Below are 24,467 nucleotides of genomic sequence, written 5' to 3'. Positions count from 1 at the left end.
CCTGCACAAGCTTGTCAATACCAAGGGCTTTGTCTAGCTCCGCTAGTTCGCTTTCATCAGTGCCGCTAAGGAAGGAGACCAGCTGTTCCAGCAGAGCTTTCTCATCATTCCGGGCCTCGGGTGTGTTCGGTGGTCCTAGGACTTCATCCAGCGTACAGGGCACACACTGCCTGCTCAAAAAAAAAAAAGCTTAGTTTGTTTACATTTTTTATAGTCCCTGTAAACAATAGGCATTGATGTCTTGGGTGAACTGGTCGAGTGATTATTACAGCTTCATTAACTCATTTGCTCCCAAAAACGTATAAATAAGTTCTATTTTTAATTGTTTCATTGTCCTAAAGACGTATTTATACATCTTTTACGTTTTTTTTCATAAGAGACATCTCTGGGTTGTCATTCAACTGAGCTCCAAAGCACAAAGCTGAAAATCCATTTTAAAGTAATAAAACTGGCCACTGGAGGGCAGTAGCGCATCTGGTACGACCCGCAACCCGATTCAACGGCAACGAACGGCCGGGCAGCACGGCCGGGGTGCCGGGGGAAGGATGCCAGGCGGCGGACGGCCGAGCAGAACAACCGAGAGGACGCCTTTGATGCCAGGCGCTGGATGACCGAGGAGAACGACCGGGACCACCAGTGCAGCGGACGATGTCGTTGAGTCCGTGCTGCTCGCCGAGCAGACCCCGCAGAGACTCAAAAAAATCCCTCTTCATGAGACAGGCGGCAATGAGGGAAAAGTTGACCCGGCTGTCACGGCCACAACAGCGTCATCTCAGTTAGTTATGTGTAAATAAATTGTTACTTTGCTATCAAAAGCTCTATTTGTCTTGTTGTTTACGTTCCTTTGTAAAAGGAATACATTATTCAGATATTTGGGATGTAACTAAAGCAAAAAATAGCTTTGTTAAAGTCAAAGTTATGTTTGAAATGTATGCTTTCACAAAAAGCTCAATTTCTGTTTTTTCATCAGAAATTGGAAAGTTGCTCAAACTAAGCTATTTTCTAATGCTGATTTCGAAAGAATGGAAAAAGATGTGAACTTTTTTTTCCTGCTGAAAGAGGAGAGTCTAATCTTTTTTTTGGTGGGTTCCATGTTTATATAGCAATAGAACAGAATTTTCTCTGGGCCTTGCAAAATCAGTCAAAATCCAGTAAAACGGCCGGGAGCCAAGGGCCTTGCTCCGGTGAAAATGGCTTAGAGTGAATGAGTTAAGTGTGCATGCGTGCGTAGTACTCACTCCTGGGGCGAAGTAAGAGGTGTCTGCAATGGCGTTCCGAGGGCATCAAAGGACAACGAGTCAGACAGAGTCAGTGGCTGGAACTGTGACTCCGCCAAATCCAACTTGGTCGGGCCTGCACAACACGGATACAAATAAAATTAGAAAAAGGCAATAGAAGGCATTCGCCACGAGATGGCAGCAGTGAGCAATATGAGGCCGGGAATTGAAGGCACTCATTACATTGTGTGGATTGGTTAGTATTGCATTTTCTCTGTTTAAAAAGTTGTCACAAAGTGTATACAGTTCTGTTTGGCTTCATCTTAAATCATTGGTTAGGCTGCCGCTTTCAACACTAAGGTGCAAATGAGCACTAGGTTATTGTTGTCGCGCCGCATGGACGTGACAGAATACACGTCTGTCTCGGAGTAACGTGTACCGTGGTCCAGGTCTTGTTTTTTTTCTGCAAAATTATACTATTTCAAACTGAAATTGCCCCAGACTATTGCTGGTAGGACACTTTTCAGTCAATTGCTTCCTGAAAGCGTTATAATGTCCTTAGCAGTGTTGTTTTTGGCTGTAATTTTCGTCATAGACTTCACTATCAGTTGACGACACAACTCCTTTAGACATTGCGCCACGGCTTTCATAGAGGGCCTGGCCAGGCAGACTGTCCTGGCAGCTTTCACTGTGATAACTCAATTACGCTGCATTCTAACGCCGGATTTAGGTGGAAATAAGACAAAAGTTTTAGTGCATACAAGAAGGCAGGAGTGTCTCAAGAGTGATTTGGTCGAGGATTCAAGTTAATTACTATATAAAATAGCACGTTGCAATCACTTCGAAACGTTGTGAAAAAAATGAATTTAACGGAAAAAAAATTGTACAACTTTAGCTTGAAATATTTGTGTGAAAATGAATGATAACTGCCTGTTTTGTCCAAGAATCTAGCCTGTTTTACGTTCATATTTATAGAAATTCCGGGATTTAAGAATTTATTTAGAATTTTCAATTTAAAAAGCTCTTTATTTTGTGATGGCCGCCATGTTGGATTTTGTATCCATACGCAATAGCCTAACTTTACTTTCAAATAATCCGGTAATTTTTCGGCCAACTGCAAGTTGTTTGGGAAAAAAAACTAGTCATTTAGACATTTATGCGTCCATACAAACAAAAAAAAAACTTTTATGTGTTTTATTTAATGTAACATTTTACTCTAAAAACGGCGATATTTGAATTTTATGTTTTTGAAAATAGGCCCCCTATGGAGTGGCCCCGCCGCGTTTCCAGTCAACTGATGGTGAACTCTATGTTTTCATCTTAGTCTTTTGTACGATAATACTCATCAGTTATATTTTAGTCTTTTCAAAATGTGTCATCTAGTTTTTGTTGACGAAAACTTAAGAATAATTGCGTCTAATTTTAGCTGAAGTTTACTAAAAATGTTGTCCGAGAGTTTAAGAGGCCACTTGCCGTTAGCATTAGCCTAATGCTATGCTAATGCTACGACTTATATTTAGTGTGTGATGAACACTCAGCACAGACCTTTAAAGGCTAAAGCAACATTGCATATTCTCTCTGGCCAAGATAAGAAAACAAATTTTACCGTGTGTGCAAGGGGGGGTGTTGGTGAGGTGGGGGGTGTACAGCGCAGCACATCACATGAGTGACACAACCAGACACTGCAACATGCAGGCTAACTACACATTACATGTCACACATTGGCCAGCATGAGACGGAAACAATTTTCGTCTCGTCAGGCGAAAACTGGCACTAGGCTCATTATGTTAGTATCTCCCAAAACACGTTTTTAGCTTGTTATCGTCTCGTCATCGTCATGAAAAAAATGTTCTTTGACGAAAACAACACTGGTCCTTAGCTTACCAGTGGTTGAACTGAACAGGTTGACGATTTCTGCCTCAGGAAAGGGACTGCTGCTGTTTTTGGTGCCCTGGAAGAGGTCTCCCTGTCCTTTTCCTTGGCTTGGTGTCGGAGGACTGCAGAAATCAAACGCTGACTGACTTTGGAGATTGCAGCCTGAAGTGGGGCCACCATCATTGTTGCCTTAGAAAACACATATTTGGAATCGTTAGTCATTTTCTACATGCTATATCGGTATTTAAGCATCAGTGACACATTGAAAGCGCACCTCTATTCGGAGTACCAGGCGGCTCCCTCTTCACACTGATGCCACCTGGCTGTGCCTGGGTGGGTGACTGCAGCTTGAGCTGGGGGGAGGGTGATTGGAGCTGGGGCGATGGGGACTGCAAGCGGGGCTGGGACAGCGGAGACTGCATCGGAGGGCCCGGGGACTGGAGTTGGGCTGGAGCCTGGGGGGCCGGAGAGGGGAGTTGGTGGACTCCGACGTCATCTGTGCCCTGCTTGGCCACGTTCGGGCCTCTGAGGGCGGGTAGCAGCTGGGTTGTGGTCTCTGTGTCCGTGCCTCCACCTGACATCTGATGGGAATAGGGTGAAAGACCAAGACAAAAATGAGGGAACAGTGCTACTTTTACAGGCTTGTCAACTTGTCGAATCGGTTTTGTCGTTACAGTGGAGTCGCGGCTATCGCGGCGGCTGTCTCGCCGTCTCTCCCCCACGGGACTGGATTTGGGGCTGGCGCAAGCCGGGGCTTTGGCGACGGGGCTCGTACCCACTGTTGCCACGCACGCGTCCCCGGTGTTTCGCTTCTCCACCTTCACCCGAACTGTCTGTAGGCTGAGCGCCGAGGGAGGTGGCAGGTCTCCCAAGTCCTACAAAGTCAATCAGTAAGCATGATTAGCAGTAGCTGATTAAGAAGCCATGGAGATTTTTTTCCATATACAGTGGTACCAATACTTACGAACTATTGCTGCAACGACTACCGTAATTTTCGGACAATAAGCCGCTACTTTTTTCCTTCATTTTGAATCCTGCAGTTTATAGTCCAGTGCGGCTTATTTGTTGATTTGGGTTAATAGGTAAAATTTAATTTGACAGTGGCGTCATAAGACCGTCATGATTATGACATGACTTTATCATGGGCATTACTGAATGATTATGACAGAGGTCATTCGGTGTCAACTAGCAAATTATATCACTAACTCCATTTATGTCCAGCTCGGATCTTTTACATCCATTCAAAAGTGAGATAATTTGCTAAATGACATTAAATAACATGTGTTATAAGCATTCATTAATGTTCATGACAGTGTCATGTCATAATTATGATTGTCTTATAACAGTCTTATGGATTCACTGTCAAATAAAGTGTTACCAAATACCATAACTAGCAATTAATGAAACAACTGGAACAGTAACTGAAGAAATAACTAGCACAGAAAATGAATTTTGATTGGCATTTACATCTGTAGCGCTGCAATGCATGCTAGGAGGCATGGTGGACGACAGCAGTGTTGACAGCAGGTGGCAGCAGAGGTTGACTGTCTCCCCCTAGGGAGCAGTGATAGCCAAATGAAGCTTCTTGAAGCAATGAAGCTTTTCAGCCAACTGGTTCAAAGCTTATTGGTGGTTCATTCGGTCTTGGTATGATACCGCTGTCAATTAAGTGTTACCGATTAATATCTTTTGGTGTAAATATCCCATAATACAGTGAGGATAGCCGCGGCTTATAGTCCAGTGCGGCTTATGTATGAACAAATGTCATTTTGGTGTCAAATTTGGTAGGTGGCGGCTTATAGTCAGGTGCGGCTTATATACCCTACCCACCGACGTCACAAAACCACGTGCTCGCTGTATGGTTCCGCCCACTTGTCCGTCATTTTGTCTCTGTATTAGCATTGGTTTCAATTGATCGAGGAATTTAAAATGCATTTCATGGAAGACCCGGTGCTTTCTGATGCCGTAAACTCACTGGATGTGTTGCATAAAAGGCGTTATGTGGAAAAGCTTCGTTCTATACAGTCGCCAGATCCATATTTGATGCCTAAATCGATGATTTTTGACCGGCTGCCTTCGCCGTCTCTGCCTGACCCTGATATTTACAACTATCTTGTCCACACAAAATCAGCCTATTCTCACGAAAGTTTGAAAAACTTTAAGAGCTTGAAGGCTTATAAATGCTACGTTGCTGGTTGGGTGAAACAGGTCCTCGTACACGAAAATTCGGCAGGAATCTTGTGCTCGGAAGGTGAGTTACGAAATTTTTAATTCAAAATCTTTTGTTCTTGCTAACATCCACTGTCAAGTCTAATGTATTTCATGTCATTTGTCAATGGAGCTAGGGCTTTTAATGTTTATATGGTTTAGCGATAGCACTCTCACTACATACATACGTGTATGTTGTCGGCGATTAGCCTAGCAATGATCTTAATTGTGGTTGTCAGCCCCAAACCCTCTAAATATATATTAAATGCATCTTACCAGATATAAAATGACTACTACATAATCTGTGGTAATCGTTTGGAGCCCAGTTTTCTCGTCGAATTGCAGCAGCCCATCTCGCTCTCTCCTCTCCGTGTCTCTCGGAATCCGGTAGAACTTCAAGTCTCTCCGTCTATCTTCTCTGTTATTGCAACCGACCGCCACACACGCCTTCACCATTTTGATTATTAATGTTAACGAGCAGAAAAACACGCCGTAAATAGGAGGAATGTACGTAGCCGTAACAGGTCAACACAATGTGTTGACGGACAAGTGGGCGGCACCAGTCAGGAGAGCGGAGTTGTGACGTCACGTGGGTAGGGTCTATAGTGCAAAAATTACGGTAATCGTTAACTCGAGTAATTCAATTAGAAAAAAACTTTGAATCAAATTTGTCTGCTTCAAGGATTCGTTTAATTAGAGTGGCTATTTAATGGTTTGTTTTCAAAGTGTTTGTGTTTAGTTTTATTGATTTGGGTGGATACACTGCCCTGTAGTGGCAACAGTGAACCTGACATAACTCATTTAACATGGCTGAATCCAGCTACTCCCTGTTAAGACCTACAAAAGGTAAATTTTCGCTTGAGCTTATGTTTTTTTGTGCATTCGTAATTTCGTTTACAGGTATATTTAGCCGTTTTTTTTTTTGTGGGAATATGTGTTTGAACGATTTGTTAAGAGCGTTGTAAAAAGAAAAAAAGTTAGTTAGCATTTTACAGCATTTAAGCTAGCGGACATTTGCTATGAAAGTTAGCCAATTGTTCTGTTGTTGTACCTCATTCTTTTTTTTTTTTTTGTTCCGTTTGAAGCTAAGCACGGGTATTTTATTTTATTTTTTATTTTTTTACATGAAAGTTCAATTCTGTGTAGTTTGAAGAAACACTCGGGAATTTTATCTTGTTTTTGCATTTAATGCTCTTTTGAAAGTGCAATCTTTGCTTTACATCTTTTAAAATTTATTCTGCAGCCCATAAAATGTTCCTAATCCGATTACTCGATTCTTCGAACTAACTAGTTGATAGATTAACTGACTACTAAAATAATTGATAGCTGCAGCCCTACAATAATCGAAATGTAACATGTATTTGTCACATGTTTGGATGCATTTTTATGCTTTATAAAAGATTTATGTCTGATTTTGGGAGGATTGGAACAGATTGCATGGAAAACGTTTCAGTTTACGAGACTACTTCAGAACACTACCAAATTTTCAGGATGCTCAAATTGTCCCCACCAACCTTTAAGCAACCTTACATTTATTATATAATGAGTTCAGTTATACAGATCACTTAGATTGTCTTCCCATATGTTGCAAGGATAGAATTGACTCTACCGTTATTAAGTGAATTATTTTCATTATATTCAAACTTACATTTACCCCTTTTCACTCGTTGAATGCGCCGGTCCATTTTTTCTCTCTCAAGCGCAAGTTTGATTGGCTGATAACTTGACCCACCCCCAACATAAACACGCACGCTCACACTCACACAGCCCCGACAGAAATACATGTCTATATCATGCACCTCCATCGCCCCCTTCGAAGAGGAAGAATATTAGAAGTTATTTTTCGGCCAGCAGCAGCCACTGTAAGTAATTTAAAAAGACGGCAATGTTGAGGAGGTGGGAAACACACCACTAATTTTGCTACTGAAAGTCCAACCTGTATCAGAGTTCACTGTGTGAACTTGCTAACCTGAAAAACTCAAGTAGGAAGCTGGTCAGAGAGAAGTGTCCTTCTGTTTGTGTTTTCTACCGCTACCATGAATTAAAATGAAAAAAGTAGTAGACGCTGCTGGAAACTATAGAACCACATAAGCAAGAAGCTGCTTAGAGAGATACGGGTGCTGCATAACCTAATATGTTTCTCACACAACACAACCATAGACTTCATAACAATATTGAAGGGTCAGATTCGACCTTCACTACGCCACACCTTAAAGTAGGGGGCCATCCCACAATGCGCTTCAGTTATTCGCAGTCGGTCGCAGCGACACATGCTGAAAAAGTACGAAAGCTGTACCGCATACAAACAGGAAGGATTCTCTCAGGAGTGATTTGTTCGAGGATTCAAGGTAATCATTATATTTTTCGTTTTCTTCACAAGAATTTTCAACTTAAAAAGCTCTTCAAGCTCTTCGTTGTAAGGCTGCCACCACATTGTCTAACAGACTAGCATCATTCTTCCACATATTTACGTAAAATTAATGCTAATGCACGTTTTTTTGCTTTTAAACAAGAATCGAGACTCTTTTACGTCCATATATATATGAAGAATTCAGGGGTTTAAGCATTTATTCACAATAATTTTCACTAGAAAAGCTCTATTTAGATACAGTGGCCGCCACATTGACTGACAGACTAGCATCGTACTTTGACATATTTACGTAAAATAAATGCTAACTGCAGGTTGTTGTTTTTTTTGGCTTTTACCAAGAATCGAGACTGTTTTACATCCTTATCTATAAAGAATTCAGGGATTTAAGCATTTATTCATAAGAATTTTCACCGGAAAAGTTCTGTTTACACAAGGCGGCCGCCACATTGACTGACAGACTAACATCGTATTTCGACATATTTACGTAAAATAAATGCTAACTGCACAGTTTTTTGCTTTTAACCAAGAATAGAGTGTGTTTTACGCCCTTACCTATAACGAATTCAGGGATTCAAGCATTTCTTCACAAGAATTTTCAACAAAAAAAGCTCTTTGTCTGTGATTCTACTCCACGCCAACAATGCAGGCACCCCCCCCCCCCGTATTAATCGGCCCCAAGCCCCGTCAATATTATTATGAAGTCTATGACACAACATAATCATAATTAACTATGTAAATACAGTAAAACAAAAACATTTTTTGGGGGGATGCCACGAGCTACCCACACTACCGTTGTGATCCACTGGTCAATCGTGATCGATGGAATGAGCAACCCCTGACTTAGCATATCAATCAATTAGGTTCATATTCGTGAGCAATCTAGCCCTGAACGTTCAATCATCTATTTGGTCTTATTAATGTCCCATCCCGAGCAAAAAGTGTCCATGCAGGTTATGCTGTTATATCGTCCCTACCAATATTGAGACCAAACCTACGCCCTTGTTCCAGAACCAATTGATTTTGAAGTAGAGGAACCACTGTATGTTGCAATTGGTATGTAATTACAGTTACTTGCTGCTAATTTCTGTTAGCCTGTCTAAAGACAAAATTCCAGATTCTGGTAATGTGAAATTCACCTTCTCGTCCGTGTCAAGCAAAAAGCGAAGCAGCTGGTGGTCCTGCGGTTCTCTGGAAGTCGAGCGCTGGAGCGCAGTGCTCACTAAGGGACTGGACGGCGGCTCTTTCTTGATCTCCACCTCACTTTTGTTCACGCCGTCCTCAGGGGTGGCTGCGGTAGTCGAGGTGGAGCAGGTGGAGGTGGAATCGTTGCTGTCCTGGAGCAGTCTGTGTAAGATTTTGTGTCGTTCCGTCAGTGTGCTGTGGGAAGCAGGACACTGAGGAAAGGGTTTGGGATGAGGCAACGAGGTGCAGTGGATGTCACTAGCGTCACTTCCTTTCCCATTGCTGTCCAGCGGCTGATTAAGTCTGAGATGAGCAGGCGGTGCGGCAGGTGCCAGGGGGGCTTTGACAGAGTCTTCTACCCCTCCGTCCGCTCCAAGCCGGGAGGACGAGAAGCTGGCTTGTCTGGAGAAACATCCTTTCGACCCGGCCTGTGCGCCGTTACTAGCGTCTCCGCCACTAAGTTGTCTGTTCAGTGCGCCGGCTGGCGAGTGGAGGCCCGGCACCCGCGGGCTCCCAGCCAAGCCGGGACTGGCCCGCGACACGGCGGACGACATAAACGAGGTAGGGGCGGCTGTGGTGGGGCTGCTGAGAGGAGACGGGCTACTGCCCTGCTGGGGACGCGTCCGGCTGGAGGGCGGGTAGCCGGCGGCCGGATTCAGTCGTTGGGGAGACACGTTACTGTTGCCGGGGTGAAGCCCCGTCGAGGCGGAAGGGGCGGCGGAGGCTGAGGCAGCGGCGGGGCCTGAGGTTTGTTTTGAGTTGCTGCCAGCAGCGAGGACCGGCGAGCGCGAGGGCGCCTGGGCGAGGTTGCCCAGGGTTGGCTGAAGGCTGGGGTTAGTGTTTTCCTGAGAGCTACCAGTGTTGTGTTCCCTGGGAAAATAGAAAGATTCCAATATATACCTGCTATTGTTATGAAATTAGCCCTAAAATGAGTACCTGTTAATAGTGTGAATGCCCATGATGAAGGGCTGAACGTCTGGGTTGGGGGGGCAGCAGAACTTGCAGCGGGTCTGAGCGCTTAGCGGTGTGCCGTCGCTCAAGGTGAAGCGATACAACGGGCTGATGGCAGTGCCGTGTGTCATCACTGGGGGTGAATACCAAGACAAAAACCCTCACAAAAATTAGGTCATCATTAGTAGGTAGATACTAGTGCTGCAACGATTAATCGATTAACTCGAGTAATTCGATTAAAAAAACGCTTTGAATCAAATTTTGCTGCTTCGAGTATATAGTTTAGAGTGGCTGTTAAATGGTTTGTTTTGAAAGTGTTGGCGTTTAGTTTTATTGGTTTGGGTGGATACACTGCCCTGCAGTGGCAACAGTAAATATGACATAACTTATTTAACATGGCTGAATCCAGCTGCTCCCTGTTAAAACCAACATAAGGTAAGCTTTTGCTTGAGCTTATGTTTTTTTATGCATTCGTAATTTAGTGTACAGGTATATTTAGCCGTTTTTTGTGGGAATATGTGTTTGAACGATTTGTTAAGAGCACTGTAAAAAAGACAAAAGTTAGCATTTTATAGCATTTAAGCTAGCGGAGTTTTGCTATGCAAGTTAGCCAATTGTTCGCTTGTACTTAGAGCCTCATTTTTTATTTTTTTTTTTTAATACCGTTTGAGGCATAACTCTGGTATTTTATTTTAAAATGAAAGTGCAACTTTGCATTGTTTGAAGAAACCCTGAGGAATTTTATTTTGGATTCCTATTGAATGCTCTTTTGAAAGTGTAATCTTAGCAAGCCAAAATATATGTTATTGCATGGATAAACATTTGTTTGTTTTACATATCCTAAAATTCATTCTGCAATGCATTAAATGTTCGTAATCCGATTACTCGATTATTCAAACTAATTTAACTGACAGATTAATCGATTACCTAAATAATTGATAGCTGCAGCCCTAGTAGATATACCTCCAAGGAAATGTTGAATATAAAAGAATAATAATAGAAATGTTATATCCTGCTGCCAAGGCAACAGGTTTAAATATATTCCATTAGAATGTACCTGGGATATCTGGCATTGAATGAATATGTTTCAGTGCCATTGACAGTGATAGACGTCCCATCTATACAGATTGGGAACGCTGACAGCGACCAATGGGAGCCGATAAGTTGATTTATAAAACTAGAGCAGCGCTCAGATAGCAGACCAACGCAGCCAAATTCAAATCCTCGCTGTGTTTTTTACCTCTCTTGACCTTTTACCTCATAAAACCCAAAAAATCTTTGGCTGCCATACATTTTCTTATCTTACTCAAATACCACAACACATACTTTTGGCTGGCTGTGAATGAGTTAAGCGCCAAGTTTGAGAACAAAATATTCAAGTGCTTTCAAGTTAAAGCAATATTTGAAAACAAAAAACTCCCAAAAGCCTTTGAAACATGAAAAGCATGTTTCATTTCAATCCTGACTTTTCATGCAACCGGTGGATATAATAAGTAAGCTCACACGGTTTTCAACCACAGCACTTGTAACAAAGCAAAATGAGTCAATGAAATGAGTAGTTGGACTCACCCTCATGCAGCAGCTTTTTGGCATGGGAGGGTTCTTTGCCCTGCGGCTGGAAGAAGGCATAGATGCACTTCCTGACCAGGTCCTCCCAGCCGGGCCGGCCAGTCGCCCGCAAAGCACTGGTTTCAATTGAGACAATCTTCCCTGAGAGGATAACGCACAAATATAAATCAGCTTAATCGCATCAAATCAATTTCACCTAGCGGTTGGCGATATCATCTTAACCCTTTAACACCTAAGCCTATTTTGGCCGAATTTGCATGCCTTTGATGCTGCCTTTATATTTCAAAGAAAAAAATGTTCACAATGGCCAAGTTGTGTCCCTTTTTTCAGGACACATTGAACTTCATGTCCAAACTGTTGTTTTCTTCACTGACCAATTATAATCCACATTTTGGACCCAAAAAGACAAAAAAAATCCCAAAATCTTTTTTTCAAAATTTGTAATGTTGATGTCCCATTGACAACCAAACATGCTCGACCAACCGTTTTGAAGCTTGATAATATTTATTCAACTTGTTAGGATAAACATTCATGAGAAAAAAATAAGACTGAATTGTTTTATGTTTGACAATTCAACACAAACAGCAGGTATGGTCATAGGCGTTTTTGGCCTTTACACATACTATGGTCAAAACAGGTTATATACAAAGCAAAATAGTGAGAAAAAAATATATGGCGGACAACACTCAGGTGACTTAAAGTTCCGCTCTGAGACCCCCGATTTGGCCAAATTTCAAAATTGTCCGATATGCATGTGTGGTACATCATTGGAAAGCTTAAAATCTCAATTTTCTGGGGGAATAAAAATTTTGAACGGGAGGGCATTTAAAAAAAAAAAAAAAAAATTTAAACAGCAAAACCCTAACTGGTGGCGAGAGCAGAATTAAAGACGCCACGATTTTAGCGAGATATTATCGCGTACCTACCTTGTTTCGATCCAAAAACTTCATGTAGCATGTATCATTGAGTGTCAAGACACAGCTGTGAATGTCCACAGGCAGATTTTTGGGGGATTTTATGGGTGAAACATGGTGATATGACAAGGGTCGCGATGCAGAAATCGCAGACAACAAGGAGTGGTTGAGATGTTTTTTTTTCATATAGTTACCCTTTTAAATGTTATTTTTTAATATTTCTTTGTTTGGATCGATTATTTATCATGTAACATATCGGGGAAAATGCGACAGTAACAAAAAAAATACAATTAAGCGATAGTTATGAGGTAGATATCCGTGACTTTTTTTACAGATGCCAAATTTTTCATTGTGACGTTATTTGTTTAAAAGTGTAAAATATGCGAGTGGCTAATTTTTTTAAGTCCTTTTCTTTTTTTAAACTAAATATTAGACCTCAATTAATGATTCTAAGCTAAAAATGACAGACATTTTGAATAATAAATATAATTACTTACCTTCTTTTTATGGCTAGGTTGAAACAAAAGCGGTTGCGCGACGTCTGTAAACGGGGATTTTCAGGGTAAAACAGACTAATTAAACATAGTTTGGGGGCTTAATGCGCCATGAATCTGCTATGGCAGCATATAGACATATTGTTCTATCAAACACAACAGTTGTTTTGGCTTAAAATACTGCAGTTTATTTTAATGAGGAGTGCAAGAGCAGAAACTGCTTTTTCAGTCTTGTCTGTGTTTTCCGCCATATATATATCATCTAACACAAAAAGGTTTGGAGGATATCTCATTGTGAAGTTAGGTATTGTACCCATCACCTTATCAAAAGTATATACGTACATGCAATCAAGCTTCTCGAACACACATCTATATAAAAATTGAAAAGATTATAGTAAAGAAAAAAAATGTATATAACATTGAAAAAAGTATTTTCAAAAATATTGACAAGTAGTTCAGTTCAATTCAAGTTTTTCAGGCATGCGAGCCAATAAAGTTTAAAAAAATTTTTTTTTTGCGCACTCAATAAAGCTTCTTCTTGAACAGGTCACGGAGCTGCGTCACACACAACATCACACAGCCTACTCTTCCGCCTTTTGCGCGCTGCTTTCACTTCTACTCGCCGAGATGCCGACTCATCAGAGGAAAACAACGACAAATACGGCTCATCTTCTTCCTTGAGTTAATGAAATAATGCATTAGCTTGCGCTAAATTTAGTTTGATTAATTCTGCACGTTCCAAAGTCGCTCGCTCTATCCAACCGGCCGTTGCTTGCATCGCAAGCCTCCCTTTCCTTAGTTGGCGCATTGATCGGCAATATATTAAAAAGGTTCATATTCGGCTCGTCCTTCTTGACATCACAACGGCTCTTGGGATATCTAGTCTTTTGTGCTGCTTTCGGTTTTGAAAAAGGACAAGAAATGATGGAAATATGGAGAGAGACACATGGTCCATGCAGCGTTTTAATGCAATAAAACTATAGAACTCAAATGACATTATTTCCCGTTTTACTTGGTCGATTGACTTCAAATAAAAAATGGTGTGGACAACAACTTCCGCACTTTGAAATGAGACCAACCAGCGGCACGTGGGTAACGTAATTACAGCTTGACGAAGCTTCAAAGACGATATGCGTAAACGCGTCGCTGCCGACACGTTCGGTGTTAAAGGGTTCAAATCAGCTAGGAATATGTCACCCCCACCCTAAAGTCACCTGTGGGGTCCTGCTTAGTAATAAAAGACTCTGTGCTGACGGGCGGAGGACGAGGCATTCGGCAGGCGATGCAGATCAGGCAGCTCTGCAGGTCTAAAACAGAAAATGAATGAGAATTTCTACTGATAAGATAAAGCAAAGAGCGCTATTGTTAACATATTGTTGTGTTTCCGCACCATCTCCCTCCTCCTGCACGGCGGCGCGGCGCTGCGACACGCTAAAGCACTGCATGATTTCATATTGCTGCCGGGCCTCCTGGTTCTCGGAGTCCATCTCGTCAGGCGGCCTCTTCAGCATGCGGCAGTTGAAGGTATGGCTGCTCCTGCGGCCTGGCTCCTGAGGCCATGGCACGCCATTCACTACACACATAGAAACAATTACTGATCATTAGGGTTGTTCCGATCATGTTTTTTTGCTCCCGATCCGATCCCGATCGTTTTAGTTTGAGTATCTGCCGATCCCGATATTTCCCAATCCGATTGCTTTTTTTTGCTCCCGATTCAATTCCAATCATTCCCGATAATTTTCCCCCATCATATACATTTTGACAATGCATTAAGAAAAAATGAATAAAACTCGGACGAATATATACATTCAACATACAGTACTGTACATAAGTACTGTATTTGTTTATTATGACAATAAATCCTCAAGATGGCATTTACATTATTAACATTCTTTCTGTGAGAGGAATCCACTTATAGAAAGACTTGTAATTCTTAAAGGATAAATGTGACTTTGTATATTGTGACTAACTATTGCCATCTAGTGTATTTGTTGAGCTTTCAGTAAATGATACTGTAGCCATGCCCAAATGCACGATGGGAAGTGCAACCATGACTGTGCGTAGTGCTACCAATTGATATATCTTCTCTGCGTTGGGAAATAACATAGGGTGTTAAGATAAAGATCAATAACTACTTTGCTTCCCCACATTGCTTCCCACGATAATTCTAATTGTAGGGAGAGGGATTGTAAGGCTTTAGCCAATTAAAAAAAGGCTCCAAAGCCTGCCAAAATTCACTCTACTCATTTTACGCTGCCTTTTAGCTCTCTATATAGGTAAACCGGCGTCATTACAGATTGAGCGCGACAATGCGTGAGTGGGTCGTGCAGCGCATGCAGCAATTGCGTTAAATATTGTAACGTGATACATTTTTTAAAAATTAATTGCCGCCGTTATTGGGATAAATATGATAAACCTACCTTAAGCCCAAACTAAAGACTCTGGATGAGTGTAACTAATTATGTCTGTAACGTTTAATACAATTGGAAAACGATTTACTTAAAAAATATATATATATTTAAAAAAGGCATGTCCGATATTTTTTTTGCCGATTCCGATACTTTGAAAATGGCGTGATCAGACCCGATCGATCGGCATCTCTAGTGATCATGATTTCGTACAGATTCTGTAAAAAGGGCATATTAAATGCGTATGATATTAAAAACGATGGAAACATTAGTTGTGTATAAGCCTGTCACGATATGTAAGTCAATTTATCGCACGGTAAATCAAAATTAGGGTGGTAATTTTCCCGGCTGCGATTTATCACTGCGTGCGTGCATACATTTGTGCGTACGTGTGTTTGCGTGTGCTGCGGGCACTCGGCAGACGTGCGTTTTGATGGCATATGAGGCTCCAGTTTAGTGCTGCAACGATTAATCGATTGACTCGAGTATTCGATATGAAAAAAAAGCTTCGAATTAAATCTTGCTGCTTTGAGTATTCGTTGAATTAAAGTGGCGTTGTAAGGTTTGTTTTGACAGTGTTTGCATTTAGTTTTATTGATTTGGGTGGATACACTGCCCTCTAGTGGCAGCAGTGAATGTGATATAACTCGTTTCACATGGCTGAATCCAGCTGCTCCCTGTTAAGACTAACATAAGCTAAGAGCTGGTGTTTTTTTTAATGCATTTGTAGTTTAGTTTATAGGTATATTTAGCCGTTTTTTTGTGGGAATATGTGTTTGAACCATTTAAGAGTATTGAATTTTTTTTTTTTTTTTCATTTTATAGCATTTAAGCTAGCGCACTTTCCTATGTAGGTTAGCCAATTTTCTTTTGTCGCACTTAGATCCTCATTTTTTTTTTTTAATACCATTTGAGGCTCATCTGATGTATTTTAATTTTTTATGTTCCTCATCCGATTACGCAATTATTCGAACTATTTCATCTAAACTATTTGATAGCTGTAGCCCTACTCCAGTTCCTTTCACAGATGTTTTCACAGATGGCACAGAATTCAAGTTCAAACATACATAATAACGAAACGCATCTATATTAAACATTATAAAATGTTAGCGTTGCTACATTGAAGCTAAAGGAAAAAAGACAATGTACTAACCACTTTGGCCTGCTATAATACATTGGTAGTCTTCACCATAACGCAAAATTGTGGTGAAAGGGTGATCTTCCAACACAAAAAATTGCTGGTTAACAGCATTTGCTAACGGAAAAAGAACGGGAAAATCTATTAACAACACCACATGCATGAAAAAAAGTGCACCGTTTTTTTGTTTTTTTTTTTTACATTTTTTATTTATTTATTTTTACGGAGTGTAAAGCTTACAGTTAGCGGCTTAGATAACGTAATTCTGGTGAACATTTCAAAATAAAAGAACGTCCTGACGATTTCTGGAGTTAGTCTCACATACTTCAGATTCTACACTAAGAATAGCTTTAAAATGACATGAAAATTTTGATTAGCAATGAATAATTTGTCTTCAAATTTGCCAACATGCACACTTTGCAAGACAAGATGACAGTCAAATAAACACTTTTGATGGGCTCTAATTGGGAGAGAACAAAAATACTATTGGGTGTCTCAACAATTTCATATTCTGCACTTAGCTTTCAAATGACTCGTTATGCGTTGTGTGTGTTTTTTTTTTAAACATTTATTATTTTTAATTTCTTTTTTAAATTTAAGAATAACTTTCATTTTAATGGGTTATTTATTAGGATGTATTGTCACTATATCAGTGGTTGAATTGGTCAAAAAACAATTGACAATAACATCTCATATCGGCAATAATTTATGGGACAATATTTTACCAACTGAAACCAACTTGTTATCACGACAGGCCTAATCGTGCAGGACATTAAAATGATTTAAATCCATGGACGCTCACCCAGACTTTTGGGCAGCAGATTGCGGACAAACTCGTTGTGGTCTCCCACGTGCAGGATGCTGTAGATGCTGGTCATCATCAGCTCTTCCTGAGGGTAACCCAGATAGCTCACCACATTCTCTGAGACAAACACGATGCGTCCCTCGCGGTTCACCACGAAGAAAAAGCCATCCAAGGCCTGGTCGAACGGTAATAATTTGATTAGCTTAAAAGTTTTATGGTCTCTTTATCCCGATTGGATAGCGGTATGTTTACCTCTAGCAGCATGGGTCCCAGGGCTTCTTTCTCCAGCAGGCCCTGGCTACTCGAGGAGATGTCGCTCTTCTGCACCGCGTCATCCGGAGACCGAAGAGCTGCTTTCTCTGCGGGGGTGAGATGAAGCACTCAGTAAGTAGTTTTTGGATAATATAAAGGATTAAACTGGACGTTGCATACCCTGCTCGTGCCGCTTCATCTGCTGGATTTGGTCCACGGTGCTCTTCAGGATGTGGCACTTGTCGGGCTTGGCGCTGAGACTGGCGATGTCGCCCATGTTTGAGGAGAGCAGCTCCGCCAGCTCGCCGATGTAACGGCTCTCCAGCTCGCGCCGCCGCTTTTCTAGGCTATGGGGAAAAAAACAGAAGATTTTCTTTTATACGCAGATACACGTTTTTGGGAGCAAATGAGTTAAGGACCTGTGGGAACCCTGTATTTTGAATTGATCAATTGATAAGAACAAAAGCAATGTAAACTGACAGCATATGGTTGCCTCATAATAAGGGTGACTATCCCTTAGATGCACAAGTGGGTCAAAAATGACCCGGTGAGGTTGTTTTCTTGAAATATCTTCGGATTGAAAAATTGTTATCAATTCATATTCCAGGTATTCCTCAAAAAACATGTTTTTGATATAATGCCATTCAATTTTTTGATGAACTTTTTGGACATTTGAAGAAATTGTCATTTTTGTATTACTACCCTACTCTTCCACAAGTGGAAAAAATGACCCACATGCATTTTCTATGGAATCCAATGGGAATCTTTCAATCTTATCAACTTTAGCTGTCAGGAATAAATTTACTGTGGACCACACAGACTAGGTATGTAAAAAGTGACATCCCTTAAGAAGATTATTTTATATGTGTACTGTAAGTGTTATGTCCATATAGTATTTTGTGTGTGTGTGTCTTTCATGACTCTTTTTCCTATTATTTATCAACAAATTAACCTACTTCATAACTAGCTAGCTAACTAAGGCTAGGTTCTTACCGCAGGTCCTAATGCACAATTCCGATTTTTTGGCGTGCCCGTTCAGACTGCCTTTGTCCATTGAGCCTGTTCAAGTATCACACATGCGCTCTAATTCGCAGTCCGAGATACGCTGAGCAAACTGGCCCCCAAGCGCTGGAGCATTGGAGCAGAGAGAAAACCAAGCATTCTCAGACTTATTCTCAACCCATTTTATTTTTTGGTGACTATTGTCAAGCACGCTACTTCCCCAAAATCCGGGTTAAAGCTAGGCGCTAATGCACAGCTGCACCGCTACCGTAGCGCCCTGTCTCTCTCGCTCTTTGCTTACGTTAATTGCTGTATGAATTCCAATTTGGGGGATTTGACAGTTCAGATCGCAGCCACATTCTGGAAAAATGTGGCCTGGATGGGATTTTAACCACATACGAAAGTGACCTGGATCGAATTTGAAATGGTCCACTTTTAAGTGATTTTTCCCGTTCAGTCGTGTCGGAAAAACACGAAAAAATGGGATTCGTGCATTAAGACCTGCGGTATGAACCTAGCCTAAGTTAGCTAACATTACTGCATATATATATATATATATATATATATATATATATATATATATATATATATATATATATATATATATATATATATATATATAGTGTGTGTGTGTGTATTTATTTATACAGCTACATATTGATCTATTGAAAACACTACTCTTATGTTTCCTTATCCAAAATGTCATAGCTGCTAGATTTACAGCTGAAATGGTCCTACAGATGTCAGATGATGGTGAGGCAGTGACGGAGTTGGACTCAAGTGTCAGAAATTCATGTTGATGAGGACCCAGACTATAGTCCAGGTGGCAGTGGCAGTTGTCCACCTGGAAATCCAACTGAACAGGATCAATCAGACTCATAAGATTCCACTTTTGTGTCCTCTGAAGAAGAAAGTCTCCAAATCATGGCCAACAGAATGACTTGGTAGGGCTCTTACTAGAGAGAATTACCTCCCACCCAGGGCAGAACACAGAGCCACAATATCCTCAGAAATCGGTCAGTGCCTCCACAAGGGCTTAGCACCGCTGTCTCACCAAAAAGATGCATGAGAGCTCTTCATCATTGATGATAAAATACAAAGAAGGATAAAGTCAATTGCTGTTGTTTCATTTTTTAAATTTATTTATTTTTATTTTTTTCAAGAAATGTTAATTGAATCATAAAGATATTTCAAGCATGAAATCATTCTTGTGTGGCCCTAAATATAATACTAATTAATAGAGATGTCCCGATCAATCGGGTCCGATCACGTCATTTTCAAAGTATCGGAATCGGCAGAAAAAATATCGGACATGCCTTTTTTAATATATATATATTTTTTAATTAAATCGTTTTCTAATTACAATATTTACCGCAATTAACGCATGCGCTGCACGACCCACTCCTGCATTGTCGCGTTCAATCTGTAATGGCGCCGTTTTACCCATACAGTATATAGCGCTAAAAGGCAGCGTAAAATGAATAGAGTGAATTTTGGCGGCCTTGGAGCCGTTTTTTAAATGGCTAAAGCCTTACAATCCCTCTCCCAACGATTAGAATAATCGTGGGAAGCAATGTGGGGAAAAAAGATAGTAGTTGATCTTTTTCTTAACACCCTATGTTATTTCCCAACGCAGAGAAGATATATCAATTGGTACCACGACGCACAGTCATGATTGCACTTCCCATCATGCATTTGGGCAGAAGTTAAATGGCTACAGTATCATTTACTGAAAGCTCAACAAATACACTAGATGGCAATATTTAGTCAAAATATACAAAGCCACATTAATTATTGAAGAATTACAAGTCTTTCTATCTGTGGATCCCTCTCACAGAAAGAATGTTAATAATTTAAATGCCATCTTGAGGATTTATTGTCATAATAAACAAATACAGTACTTATGTACTGTATGTTGAATGTATATATTCGTCCGAGTTTTATCCATTTTTTTCTTAATGGATTGCCATAATGTATATGATCGGGATCAGGAATGATTGGAATTGAATCGGGAGCAAAAAAAAAAAAAAAAAGCAATCGGATCGGGAAATATCAGGATCGGCAGATACTCAAACTAAAACGATCGGGAACGGATCGGGAGGAAAAAAACATGATCGGAACAATCCTACTAATTAATATACAAGTGATTATTCTTCACCAAAATGGCATAAAAACACATTGGTTCTAATATGGGTCATTTTTGGCCCACTTATGGAAGAGTGTAGGGTCCAGTAACTTGTGCATCTAAGGGCTACAGTGAGAAAATGTGTTTCAGTAGTTCAATTCAAACACCCTACTATACAGGATTTCCCCTCGTGCTTTATTAGAAGTCTGCTGTATATTTCACATAGTATGGATAGCACTTTAATGTTCAATTGAAGGGTTTTTATGATTTAAAAAAAAAAAGTACCATCAACATAGGGAAAAAAGTATAAATATTTATGAATGGACGTAAGCAGGTTTCCACACACTATCGTAACTGGGGACGTGGCTGTGTTTGGATTCAAGCAATCACTTCAAAATCACGTTAATAGTAAATCAGTGCTTACCTCCCATCATTCAAAATGCCTCAGATTAACTCCAATTTAATTCCAGCTGTTCTTGTAGGCTTTTCCTTTTACATTTTTATTAGAAGCATGGTTTGTTCTAACACCAAGTGTGATTGCTACACGTATAAAGGTTTGGAATATGCGTGACTTCACGTATTAAAGCATTAATTACGCCCTTTAAAGCTCATCTTCATGCACTCTAAAATCACTCGGTTAACAGTGGCTACATTACGTAGTAAATGCGAAAAATGAAACGTTTGTGTGTGTGTGGGTGAGGACAACAGCAAAAAGTAGGTCAGCGCATTGGCCGGCCAAAACACACAGGCATGGTGGCCCAGAGAGGGCGGGCGGAAGTGGGTGTGTTAAGGGGAGGGAATAGGAAAGGGTGAGGAGGAGGACGTAGTGTGAACGCGCAGGTCACTGGTTGCTTTTGGAAATACGAGCCGGAATGTTACATCAGCTTACATCAGCTATTGGGCCTTAAAAGGCTCACTGCGCTCACTCTGGGAGTCGCGAGTCTGTGTGTGCATGTGCGTGCGTCCTTGCTTACACCTCGACCCTTCGGCTAAACTTCAGCTAACCCGTGATCTGATGATCCGTCTGCGCACTTGTTGTCAAACACGGGAAGCAGGCTCAAGGAGTAATACAATATAAACAGTGTGTGATTATCTGAATGATTCTTTCGACTTCATGAATAAGGTTTTTTTTTTTGCATTATCAAACAATATAAACCAAAATATGCATGTGATGTGTTGATATTTTGTGCACTTGGCCATCCTCGGGTTTTAATCTATACTGTAGTATCTGTGACTTTGAATATGCGTGGCTTAACTAAGCAAGGCCTATTTAATAAAAGTAATGTTAACTAGGGCTGCAGCTATCGATTTTTTTTAGTAGTCGTTTAATCGATGAACTATTTCGTTCGAATATTCGTGTAATCGGATAAGGAACATAAAAAATTTTACCTGAGCTGAGCCTCACACAGTATATACAGTGGGGCAAATAAGTATTTAGACAACCACCAATTGTGCAAGTTCTCCTACTTGAAAAGATTAGAGAGGCCTGTAATTGTCAACATGGGTAAACCTCAACCATGAGAGAAAGAATGTGGGGAAAAAAACAGAAAATCACATTGATTGATTCTTAAAGAATTTATTTCCAAATTAGAGTGGAAAATAAGTATTTGATCACCTACAAACAAGCAAGATTTCTGGCTGTCAAAGAGGTCTAACTTCTTCTAACAAGGTCTAAGAAGGCTCCCCTCGTTAACCTGTTTTAACTCTTTATCATTAGAAAAAAAATCACCTGTCCACAACCTCAGTCAGTCACACGCCAAACTCCACTATGGCCAAGACCAAAGAGCTGTCGAAGGACACCAGAGACAAAATTGTAGACCTGCACCAGGCTGGGAAGACTTATTCTGCAATAGGTAAAATGCTTGGTGTAAAGAAATCAACTGTGGGAGCAATTATTAGAAAATAGAAGACATACAAGACCACTGATAATCTCCCTCGATCTGGGGCTCCATGTAAGATCTCACCCCGTGGCGTCAAAATGATAACAAGAACGGTGAGCAAAAATCCCAGAACCACACGGGTGGACCTAGTGAATGACCTACAGAGAGCAGGGACCACAGTAACAAAGGCTACGATCAGTAACACAATGTGCCGCCTGGGACTCAAATCCTGCACTGCCAGACATGTCCCCCTGCTGAAGCCAGTACACGTCCAGGCCCGTCTGCGGTTCGCTAGAGAGCATTTGGATGATCCAGAAGAGGACTGGGAGAATGTGTTATGGTCAGATGAAACCAAAACAGAACTTTTTGGTAGAAACACAGGTTCACACAGGAGGAGAAAGAATACTGAATTGCATCCGAAGAACACCAAACCCACTGTGAAGCATGGGGGTGGAAACATCATGCTTTGGGGCTGTTTTTCTGCAAAGGGACCAGGATGACTGATCTGTGTAAAGCAAAGAATGAATGGGGCCATGTATCGAGAGATTTTGACTGAAAATATTCTTCCGTCAGCAAGTGCATTGAAGATGAGACGTGGCTGGGTCTTTCAGCATGACATTGATCCCAAACACACAGCCAGGGCAACAAAGGTGTGGCTTCGTAAGAAGCATTTCAAAGTCCTGGAGTGGCCTAGCCAGCCTCCAGATCTCAACCCCATAGAAAATCTATGGAGGGAGTTGAAAGTCCGTGTTGCCCAACAACAGCCACAAATCATCACTGCTCTAGAGGAGATCTGCATGAAGGAATGGGCCAAAATACCAGCAACAGTGTCTGAAAAGCTGGAGAAGTAGTATAGAAGTATTGTGATTTTCTGTTTTTTTTCTACATTATGTCTCTCATGGTTGAGGTCTACCCATGTTGACAATTACAAGCCTCTCTAATATTTTCAAGTGAGAGAACTTGCACAATTAGTGGTTGACGAAATACTTATTTTCCCCACTGTATTCACTGCCATTGAGGAATATGTATGTCCAATAGCAACCAATGGGTTAGATGATATAACTAAATACAGTACCTTTTTAAGTGGCGAAATTAAGAAGGAAATATCAGGAGGTGTGTACCTTGTACTCAGACTTTTTGTGGTTACCTTTGCGCTGACGTGTCGCATGGCGAGCCCTTCCTCTTGCGCGACTCGGCCGGGTCAGGGTCCAAAGGACTTTCCCCGACGGCGCTCATCTTCAGCTTTGACTGACCTACAAGTGAAGCCATAAAAACCATGATGAGCCAAGCTCCAGAATTTATTTATTTTTTTAATGAAGACTTCAAGTTTCTGGCTGTAATAGTGAGTATTCACATTTCCATTCATTTCCACTGTGAGTAAAAAAAATATTGACATTTTATTGTACAGTTTTTGACACAGACTTAGCATAACAAACAAAAATGTCAAGTGAATGTGCATTATTGTTCACAAATTTCATTTTCATCCTATGTTCCTGGAAATAGAATTTTCAGAGATACTCTTTTATTTTTTTTAAAACACATCCTATCACGCATTAAGGATTTATAAGTAGTGGGGCCCAAGCAAAACATTCTATACACATGGTGACGAATACGGTCAGTGAATGAAAACAGTTTACACAACTGGCAACACAGAGAATGTGTATAAGCATATAAATCTTAATGTGTTTGATCAAGATTGCTGCTCGAGTAGATCGTAGGCGGGGGTCTTTAGCGTATGCATGCACAGTGTTAATGCACAGCGGGTGTATCTTTTTTTAGGCACTATGTGTTAGTAGCGTGTCGGAGGGGTGATCTGAGGTCAAATGCAAACAAGGCTAGTCAGGAGGGATTAGAGTCGCTCGACGCTGCGACAATGGCTGCGGACCCCCGCCCCTCTGGTCCCGCAAGCTCCCCACCCTTTGTTTTGCTGGTGGATTTTGAAGCCTTTGCCATGCTTGTGTGATGACTGTCACTGTATATGTTAGAGGTGGGAACTTCTGGTAATGGCATACCGCACGCATGCTATTTTTAGACCGTGACGTCGCATCGTAAAGCGGAAGTAAAATAGAAGACCCG

The 24,467-nt window shown here is 40.9% G+C and overlaps 1 protein-coding gene across 2 annotated transcripts in view; it reads right to left on the bottom strand.

Annotated features, from left to right (window-relative positions):
* Positions 1-24,467, bottom strand: part of ncoa1 (nuclear receptor coactivator 1) — a 93,298-nt gene that overhangs the window by 23,589 nt on the left and 45,242 nt on the right. For both annotated transcript variants that reach the window (XM_057822227.1, XM_057822228.1), the window contains 14 exons: positions 23,539-23,644; positions 17,565-17,731; positions 17,385-17,491; positions 17,130-17,307; positions 14,172-14,354; positions 13,996-14,088; positions 11,374-11,514; positions 9,790-9,937; positions 8,808-9,723; positions 3,767-3,967; positions 3,367-3,673; positions 3,102-3,281; positions 1,239-1,353; positions 2-170 (listed from right to left, as the gene is read on the bottom strand). In XM_057822227.1, the coding sequence (XP_057678210.1) occupies positions 2-170; positions 1,239-1,353; positions 3,102-3,281; positions 3,367-3,673; positions 3,767-3,967; positions 8,808-9,723; positions 9,790-9,937; positions 11,374-11,514; positions 13,996-14,088; positions 14,172-14,354; positions 17,130-17,307; positions 17,385-17,491; positions 17,565-17,731; positions 23,539-23,627 (2,994 nt within the window). In that variant the 5' untranslated portion in view covers positions 23,628-23,644. The remainder of the gene's footprint in view (position 1; positions 171-1,238; positions 1,354-3,101; positions 3,282-3,366; positions 3,674-3,766; positions 3,968-8,807; positions 9,724-9,789; positions 9,938-11,373; positions 11,515-13,995; positions 14,089-14,171; positions 14,355-17,129; positions 17,308-17,384; positions 17,492-17,564; positions 17,732-23,538; positions 23,645-24,467) is intronic.

This window comes from Corythoichthys intestinalis, chromosome 19 (assembly GCF_030265065.1).
Source record: "Corythoichthys intestinalis isolate RoL2023-P3 chromosome 19, ASM3026506v1, whole genome shotgun sequence".
Taxonomy (NCBI): domain Eukaryota; kingdom Metazoa; phylum Chordata; class Actinopteri; order Syngnathiformes; family Syngnathidae; genus Corythoichthys; species Corythoichthys intestinalis.
The sequence above is the reverse complement of the archived record's forward strand: the minus strand, read 5'-3'. Positions and strand labels throughout refer to the sequence as shown.